Source organism: Beta vulgaris, chromosome 8 (assembly GCF_026745355.1).
Source record: "Beta vulgaris subsp. vulgaris cultivar EL10 chromosome 8, EL10.2, whole genome shotgun sequence".
Taxonomy (NCBI): Eukaryota; Viridiplantae; Streptophyta; class Magnoliopsida; order Caryophyllales; family Amaranthaceae; genus Beta; species Beta vulgaris.
Window position 1 is genome coordinate 59566133 of NC_079209.1, and position 9846 is coordinate 59575978.

Below are 9846 nucleotides of genomic sequence, written 5' to 3' on the forward strand. Positions count from 1 at the left end.
AAAAATAAATAAATATGTAAATGTCATCTATTATTATTACAATGCAAATTTCATAAATTTGTAAATAAATAAATTGTGATAAAAAATCTGAAAATAAAAATACCAAACTAAACAGAAATATGTCTAGATTCAAAGTATGTGACGAGGGAGGAGGCCAACCATGTTGGACTGCCACACAGGTGATTTAAATCCTCAAAGCTTGACACTGTTACTATTTTTGTCCCTTTGTGTTCCTCAAAAATCACTCATAAATTTCTCTCTCTACATTTTTTCTTCTTTCTTTTTTCCTTTTAATTTTGTATAATATTATTTTATTTTATCTTGATTCTCTGTACATCTCCACCTTTTTTTTTTCTCTTTGAAAGCAAGAACCCAAAATTTCCACTCAACTTTCTGCCCACAAAAACCCCTAAATTTTTTTCCAAAGTTTCAATCTTTTTTATTTTTATTGGATCATTTTTATTAGGGTTTGTTAATTTTGTTGTCAAAATCAAAACTTTGTATCTGGGTTTTCATGGGCGAGCTTGAAGATATTGGTCCTGACTATGGGTAAGAATTAAATTGAGTAAATTTCATTTTTTTTTTTTTTGTTAATTATTCTTAATTAATATCTCATAAGGATGTTGGGATTTCATTGCATGATTTAGCTTAAGACTATAGTGCTTGTTTTTGTGGATTATTGTGAAGGAATATGATTAAGATTGATTTATATTATTATAATAATTAGTGAGATTTGTGTGTTTTTTATATTATTAATCATGATATGTTGAAGCATAGAGTTTGTGGGTATGTTTGCTGCCAATCTCTTTCTCTTGCTAGATTAGTTGATTATAATCCTTGCATTTGAATTTGATTTAGTTGAATTATGTTAGTGCTAAGTGAATTTTTTGTAATCAGACTGACTTCATGTTCAAGTGTGCATTTTTTTTTTTGATTGATGGAATATAGAGATTATGCTTTTTCACCCCCTCTTTAGTGCATTAGGTAGGATAAATGTTGATTGCTTGAAAGTAATGTAACTATTGAATTTTAATGTGGGATCTCGTTTGAGGCTTTTTTGCATTGTGGAATTTGATTGTGGTTTTGTTTGGGAATTTGCAATGATTGAAGCTCGGATATAGAGGTCGATGATCTAAGGGGTGGGAACATTGCGGAGAAAGATGTTAGTGATGAAGAGATTGAGCCGGAGGAATTGGAAAGGCGAATGTGGAAGGATCGTATTAAGCTTAAGAGGATCAAAGAGAGGGAACAACTTGAGGCGCAACGGGCTGCTGAGAAGCAAAAGCCCAAGCAGACGAGTGATCAGGCGAGGAGGAAGAAAATGTCCCGAGCACAAGATGGGATTTTGAAGTATATGTTGAAGTTGATGGAAGTTTGCAAAGCGCGGGGTTTTGTGTATGGGATAATTCCTGAAAAGGGAAAGCCTGTCAGCGGTTCTTCGGATAATATAAGAGCGTGGTGGAAAGAAAAAGTTAAATTCGACAAGAATGGGCTGGCTGCCATAGCCAAGTATGAAGCTGAGTGTTTGGTGATGACTGAGGGTGCTAATAATGGGAATGGAAATGGCCAAAGCACACTTCAGGATTTGCAAGATGCTACTTTGGGGTCCCTTTTGTCATCGTTGATGCAACATTGTGATCCTCCTCAGAGAAAGTTTCCTCTTGAGAAGGGTGTGCCTCCACCATGGTGGCCTTCTGGGGACGAAGATTGGTGGTCAAAGCTTGGTTTACCGAAGGGTCAAAACCCTCCATATAAGAAGCCTCATGATCTCAAGAAGATGTGGAAAGTTGGGGTTCTGACTGCTGTTATTAAGCATATGTCTCCTGATATTGCAAAGATTCGAAGGCTTGTGAGACAATCTAAGTGTTTACAAGACAAGATGACTGCCAAGGAGAGTTCAATTTGGTTGGGGGTTTTGGGTCGGGAAGAGTCCCTTATTCGGCAGCCTAGCAGTGATAATGGAATGTCGGGTGTTACAGGAAGCCCGCATGGCCCACGTGGTGAAAAGAGAAAACCAGCTGCTAGCAGTGACAGTGATTATGACGTTGATGAAGGTGCCGGGTCTGTTTCTTCTAAAGATGAAAGGAAAAACCAACAAAGTGATGAAGAAACAATTGGTGCACCTGAAACAAATACTCGCTCTTCTATCCGAAATAAGAATCTAATTGGGAAGCAAAGCAAGAGAAAAAAATCTCAAGGAAAACCTAGTTCTATTGATGAGCAAACCAGCCCATCTAAGGATGATCAGCTTTTGGTTGCAGCACCTAATGATAAGCAGGCTGCACCATCTACAATTGAGAATTTGGTTGAACCTGTGGGGCCTGTGTCTGACATGGACCATGAGAATGAAGACTTGAATGGTTTCCTGATGCATGATAGCAGTAACCAGGAGGATAATGGCTCTCTATTTATTGAACCATTGGTACCCATGGCCACTGATAATTTGGGGCAATATCATCCTCTGGCCTCAGATTATGGTCAATATGGTTACTTGTCTAATGTCCGTCCTCCCAATATAATGTCTCGACAAAATATGCTTGCGGCAGATCAATCCTTCCATCATGCAATGGTACAAGAAAATGAATTACAACATGCTGATTCTTATTATGATCCATCAATTCAATATGGGCAAAGGCATGATAAACAATATGGACAAGGGCATGACGTACAGAACTTGCAACATCCAATAAGTGAGCCTCAGGCAAGGAACGAAATCGTTGGAATGCATCTTCCCTCACTTAATTTAACTGGAAATGAGATCACTGGAAGTCACTTGCCTGTTTTTGATGGACCCTTTAATAGTAGTCTTGGGTCTCCCTTTCATGACCTTTCTTTAGAATTTTCATTAGGAGATTATGAGATTGAGGACTTTGGTTTAGACGAAGACTTCTTGGAATACACTGGAGCTTAGAATGGCAAAGTGGGATTTGTGCAGCTTAAACTGTAAGTTATGCTTAATCTCTAACTGAATATATATCCACATTTCTTTTAATTCGTAGTCTGTTATTCTTAGAAGATTGCGGGAACTTATAATGCTTCAATTCACTATAACATATACTCTCCTTATGTAATTATACCTGATTCATCAAAACCTTTTCCATCCACATCTGATCTATGTATCAACAATTAGCTAATTCATTTAGTGATTACACTTGTGGGATTTTTCCACACTTCTGTATTTATTTTTCGCCACTTTTGAGTTATAACAAAGTATCTAAATTTTCTTTTCTAGGTGATGATGTGATGCAAATCAAAGCAAAGATTCAGTTTGAATGTGTCACCTGTATAGTTGTCACTTGTCAACTTAGTCCCTGCAGTTGTAAGTTACTAGATTAGTTTCATACTCATTTATTTTTAGTTGAAACAACCAAACAAGATTAGAATAACTGGGGCCAATTTTACTTTGGTTGAAGTCCATTTTAATGTATCAATCATCAGATGTGCTTGAAAGATGTAAAGTTGTCAACCGACTGTTCAAGCATAAGCAGTTAAAATCAGTTCCTATCTGTTGCAATTTTTTATATATAATGGTTGTGCCTCTCTTCCTGGTCTGTTACATTGTCAATCTGAGATCTTTGCGTTCTCATATGATGATGTCACCTTTCCTAATGCAATACTCACTCTGTCGGTTTTTGTTTGTCCTTGTTAGTGTAGCCACATATATCAAGGCGGATGAGGTATAGTGTGGTGGGTTAAAGGGTAAAGTGAGAATAATAAATAAAAGTTGGTGGGACCAAAAAGCGAAACAGGGGAGTATAATGAAGAAAAGGGTTTACCAAATAAGGAAGGATTCCAATTGGGACAAATAAAGAAGCATGGACCAAAACGAGACTAGGGACGAAAGAAAGGAACGGAGGGAGTAATAGTTTATGACTGGATTACCCAATGTGTAACCACTATAACTTAGTGAATAGGGGATGAGAAAAAATGGAACCAACTATCATATGGGGTCTTTTATGGAATATCAATGATGTGATTAACTAATTGCAAATGAAATAGCTAGAGGTTTTTACTTCAATGATGAATAATTCCAATAGGGAAACAAAGAAGCATGGACTCGAACGGGATTAGGGACGAACAAAAAGGGAAGGAGAGAGTAATAGTTTATGATTGGATTACCCAAAGTGTAACCACTATAACTTAGTGGATAGGGGATGATAGAAACGGAACCAACTATCATATGGGGTCTTTTTATGGAATATCAATGATGTGATGAAATAGCTAGAGGTTTTTACTATAATGATGAATAATTCCAATAGGGAAACAAAGAAGCATGGACTAGAACGGGATTAGGGACGAACAAAAAGGGAAGGAGTGAGTAATAGTTTATGACTGGATTACCCATTGTGTAACCACTATAACTTAGTGAATAGGGGATGATAGAAACGGAACCAACTATCATATAGGTTCTTTTTATGGAATATCAATGATGTTTTTAACTAATTGCAGATGCAATAGCTAGAGGTTTTTACTTCAATGATGAATAATTCCAATAGGGAAACAAAGAAGCATGGACTAGAACGGGATTAGGGACGAACAAAAAGGGAAGGAGAGAGTAATAGTTTATGACTGGATTACCCATTGTGTAACCACTATAACTTAGTGAATAGGGGATGATAGAAACGGAACCAACTATCATATAGGTTCTTTTTATGGAATATCAATGATGTGATAGCTAATTGCAGATGAAATAGCTAGAGGTTTTTATTTCAATGATGAATAGCTTTACCGGCACATTGGTGTTTATAGCTTATACATGCTGGCTTAAGCCTTGGATATAATATAGTGTCACTGAAGCATATATCTCCTAATGCTCGATCTCTCCGTAAAAGACAACAAAGACGAATCCCAGAATAACTTATATAAGTTTTTGCAAATTGAATTTGTGAGAACCTGAGAAGTTTTCTGCCAGGGATAACTAATGATACTGAATGGAGTGGGTCTAGAAGGACAAGATGCACAAATCCCTGTTTCGCCTCACAGGGCGTTGATCCCATTTCTAGGAGGAAGTAAGATTGCAAGCACGAGAATATGGATCATCATGTTGATTGGAATTGGCAGCAGAGATCCTTGTTAATTGTGTGAATTCTATCAAGACCTTGGTGGGTCTACTTGAGCCAAATCATGTCTAATCTTCTACCTATTTTTGTTACTGGCCTTCAACCTTGTCACTCCTAGTCAGTGGCTCTCTGAGTTTTAGGTCTTTGATAATTGATTATGTCTTAGCTCGGTAGATTTCACTTCAAGCATCGTATAACTGATGTATTTAAATAATTCGTGTCATCCCAAATGTGTTCTTCCTCGTTTATGTATCTGGTATGACCATGTAGCTCTTTTAGAATTTGCTCTTCTACAGCTTATAATGATGGATTGCTCTTCTACACCAACGATGACGCTGAAGCCTTCTCCTAAAAGGAGATAAAAATGGTTGTGACTGATGCAAGTAACTAAAAGAACAATCTGTTTCGGTGGCATATATTAAGTGTATTTGGGTTGTGGTGATGATTGAAATTTACGGATATCTGAGCTTTGTGTTTCTCTCTCTGTTGGAATTAGGTCCTGGATTTGCACAAGGGTTGGATTTTCTGTGGTGATATTTTTTGGGGTTCATTTTAGGAAGGGCTTTTCCCTCGAGAAAGGATGGTTCTTGCCTACTGTGGAATTATCTGAAGGATGCCATGGTGAAATTCTTTAACTTACCAATTTGTGTTTTATTAATAGCTGGCAACTCTTGTCTTCAACTCCGTGCATGACGATCGTCGGTCATAAGACCTTCTAGAACCTAAGGTTAATTTTTCTGGTGCTTAGATTGCTGCCTGTGTTTTGGTGGGGTTGATCTTTGGATGGCTAGCTCCACTAGTATTTTTCAGGTTTCTCTGCCAGGGATGCTGAGCGAGGGAAGGTATGAATACGAAGGGGCACACCGCACATGAAAGTGATTTCAGAGCATTTTCTTCTCGAGTGAAACTATACTCTATGAGCTTCTTTTTGACCAAGTTGTTTAGTCATTCCCCAGACAACTGAATGCAAAGTGATTATTTTACTTTGTTTTTAAGAGCATTTACCAGAATTGTGGTTTAGTTTGACAGTTAAAAGCTGCTAATTAGACGGACTATATGTCGTCATCTCTTTTTGCAAGAATTTGATTTTCATGTACTTCTATGACGGATCAGAGTACTTGTGATTGAACATATTTTCGAATAGGTATTACCGAAAATGTTTCTTACCCTTCTTCAAGCTGTATGCGCCAGACATAACAGAAGAAGGCGAGCTTGCGAGCTGCTTACGAGTTCTATGGGCAGTGTCTAGGATGTCATTATATCATGTGCTTCTCCTGGATCAGATTGTCTTTTTTTGTTATTTATGTTGTAGATTTTCTCATGTTTCATATGTAGTGAAGTTTCTTTTTGTGATTTCTTAACTTCTGTCGATCACCTATGAGTTTTCATCTTGTGTATGCTATCAAGTTCGACTTAGCACTTACAGATTTTGATGGTTAAGTTTGGAAACCAATTTTCATGTCTTCAATGAGTACATGAACATTATTTGTTTGAAGTGGTTGAAATTGTACAATTTTACATATTTAGAAACCAATTTACATGTAATTAGTTGCGTGATTAGCGAATTAGTAACACTGATTTAGAAGAAGAGGTCTCAAATTGAGTAACAATTATTGCTTGATTACATTCCATGAAATATTGACACATTTTATAAGGTCATACCACTAGTTTGGGATCTGTTTTTCACCAATTTTCTCTCCGTTTTCAATTCAAACTCCAAAGGTTTCATTTAGAGATGGTCAACAATGCGGGTCAATCTAGCCAATCCAGCCTAGCTCGCCTCTTGGGCCGTGTGGGTTGAGCCCATGAAAAGTCGGTCAAACCCAACTTGAATCGTGAAATTGGTGGGTGGGTTGTGGGCCAGATTTTTCGAGCCTATCCAACAAAAGCCTACTACTAAAATTATCCAGTTCGGTCCAGCCCTAACTCATGAATCGGACAGCTCAACCCAAGTAATTATTCAACCAAATTATGTACATATTAATCAAATTATATATTTTAATCAAATTGCATATATTATAATTCAATCAAATTCAAAAAGAATGAAATTATTCATTAATATTAATAATTGTTTATATTTTAATTAACTTTAAAAGTTTTATGTAACAATAATAGATGATTATATAACTTTGAAAAAAATTTCATGCCGGTCCGTTAGGCCCACGGACTGTCATATCTGCTTCCCGAACCGTAAAAACGGTAACAAATCGGTGTGGGTCAAGATTTTTCAACCCGTGGACCAGCCCATCCAAACCGTGACCTGGACCGTGAAATTTCAGCCCAGCCCATTAGAGCTCACAGACCATCCCGCCCAATCCGCATTAATGACCATCTCTAAAAGGATAAGATTTTTACGGATATTTCAGTTTAAAATTAAACATACTAGTCCAAGCAAAGGGTTGAGAGGGGACATATATGTATGCATGGGCAGTATGGGAGTTAAGACATGTTTGTACAGTCGTGCTCCTGTCTCAAAATCATAAAGCATATCATACTTGTATGTTGTTGAGCTCGAATAATTTTCAAGCCCCACAACATCTATGAACTTCAAACTACTCCGCAATGTATGCATGCATGCACCACGACCTAGTTCGCATATTTTCCACCAAAACTTGAAATTGAATGAGCAAAGATCCAGCTCAATTTTTAGTTTCAATGAAGATCTAACTGTGTCTAATAGTTTAATTTCTTCATATAATGTTGACAACATATCTTACATCTATGTTGTTATATTATTGTTTTGTTGGTATTAATAATCTTTTCATTTGAAATCACTCATCCTCGTTTTTTTTATAGTATGTTTCGCTAGAAAAGTGGTCTTACTAAGTCAAATCATTTAATAATACAAGGAATCTTGCATTTATTATCATTGGTTTGACTAGAGAAGTTCCTTGGTAATAGTTTATAATATGATTAATATCCAAAAAAATATCAACTATTAATATATTCTCATATTTATTGTGAGAAGGAGAATACTACCTTATTCATGAAAATAGTGTGATTGATTTTTTATGTTATTTAAATGAATGCTAAATGTTTAATTAGGTATTTTCAAACTTAACCTTTTTTTTTGTCTAAAGGTAAAAAGGCTAAGTTTTTAGGTAGAAAATCAAATCATTGTTGACACGTGCGAATCTTCGGTGCTTTGTAAGTGGTTGATGTGAAAAGGGATCAGCATAGATGTCATATCACAATTTATGTGACACCGCACCATACATATTAGCAATAGAAAAGAGGTAGCGTGTGACATAACTATTGCCAATTGTAGTCACAAACTATAAGAAGAAGAAAAGTTTAGTAACCTAATTGGCTAATTCTATTTAAGTTGGATTAGCAACTACTTTTCTATCCCTTTAGTTTCTTTTTTCGTTGCCACGATATATATTTGAATAAGCAACATCAAGTTGTCTTATTTTTTATGGTCCTACTACGAGGGGTTTCCCACTGCCTTCGGACGACGAGTGGACTAATCTTCCGCGAGAGTTTGCATGGGTATCTTAAAGGGCAACTTCCCTCCTAGCTGATGTTTTTGCATACACAAGGTTCGAACTCGAGACCTTGGTTAAGAAACGAGAGACCCTTAACCACTCACGCCAATCCCACCAGTTGGTATAAACTCGTCTTATTAATGCTATATCATGTACTTGAACATTCGAAAATGAAGTGCTCTTCATCGCGACAGATGACTAATTATAAGCTAACTACCACTTTAACATAATCTAATTGAAGTGCACCTAATATAGTGATTCATTAGAATGACATTGTATAAAGGTTGTTATCACCTTTCACTCTTAAAAAAGGCTTGAGATTAGGTCACCGACCAACTATACATCAATAGCCAAAAACGTTAGTTAACATTTTAAAGTCTAAATTAATCTACTACCAAAACATCATAAAATCAAAACTAAATCATAATCCACCCTTTCTGCATCACATGACAAACAATACGCAACCATTATTATTCATTCTCATAAAAATTAGAGGTTTTGAGACTCTTACAGAAAAACATAAATTAAGCAAGCGACAATAAACTATCTATTCTATACAAATATATTAAAAGGTGTGTATGACAATGTATATACGTCACGTGACATCTTTGTTACTCCACTAGAATTGTCCAATGTGTACATAAGTCATGTCAACTAACAAAAGTAAAATTAGCTTACAACAAGATTTGAACCCGTTACATCTTGCTATTATATACATGACATAATTAATTACCATCTCAACCAACTTTTAATCAAGCTTTAAATATCCATATTATTATATTTGTACCTTTTAAATGTTGAGTTTTCTTAATATATTTTAATGGAAATGGAGAAAAATGCATATCGAATTCGAAAAACAGTACTAACCCGGGGCAACGCCCGAGCCCAAATACTAATTATATAAAGAGAAAAACATTAATCATTATAAAATACTTAAAAGTAAAATGGAAAATCAAGACTTGCCATCACCAAAAATGGTGGATGTGAGCGTTAGGCTCTATAGATAAAGAATGAGGTTGTTTTTCTTTTAGATTATTGAGATAGGGTGGAGAAAGAGAGAGATAATGGTTTAAAAGACGTTCTTCATGATTTTTATTACCGAGTATATAAATTAGATTACTGAGTATTCATGCTTAAGATTTTGCTTTCCAAGTGAAGACGATATATCAACAAACATCGATAAAGATGATATAAGATAACTGTCTGTTTGGTTAGTGATCATAAATAGTGGTAATGATAACAATAATATCATGTAAATAGGTAAAGAAATTCTAGTAGGAAAATCATGGTAATGAAAT

General features: G+C 35.8%; 1 protein-coding gene across 7 annotated transcripts; it reads left to right on the top strand.

Annotated features, from left to right (window-relative positions):
• Positions 1 to 213: 213 nt before the first annotated feature.
• LOC104902261 (ETHYLENE INSENSITIVE 3-like 3 protein) lies at positions 214 to 6555 on the top strand. Of its 7 annotated transcripts, none has more exons than XR_007269301.2 (5): positions 215 to 549; positions 1111 to 2943; positions 3233 to 3319; positions 5557 to 5681; positions 5809 to 6555. XR_007269301.2 is itself a non-coding variant. In XM_010689975.4 (3 exons), the coding sequence occupies exons 1-2, from the start codon at positions 515 to 517 to the stop codon at positions 2909 to 2911; spliced, it is 1836 nt and encodes a 611-aa protein (XP_010688277.1). In that variant the 5' UTR covers positions 214 to 514; the 3' UTR covers positions 2912 to 2943; positions 5557 to 6555. The 7 variants fall into 7 exon arrangements, 2 of the variants coding, with proteins under 2 accessions (XP_010688277.1, XP_010688276.1); XR_007269300.2 differs by having other exon boundaries at positions 5852 to 6555; XR_007269302.2 differs by lacking the exon at positions 3233 to 3319 and having other exon boundaries at positions 214 to 549; positions 5852 to 6555.
• The last annotated feature ends 3291 nt before the right edge of the window (positions 6556 to 9846 follow it).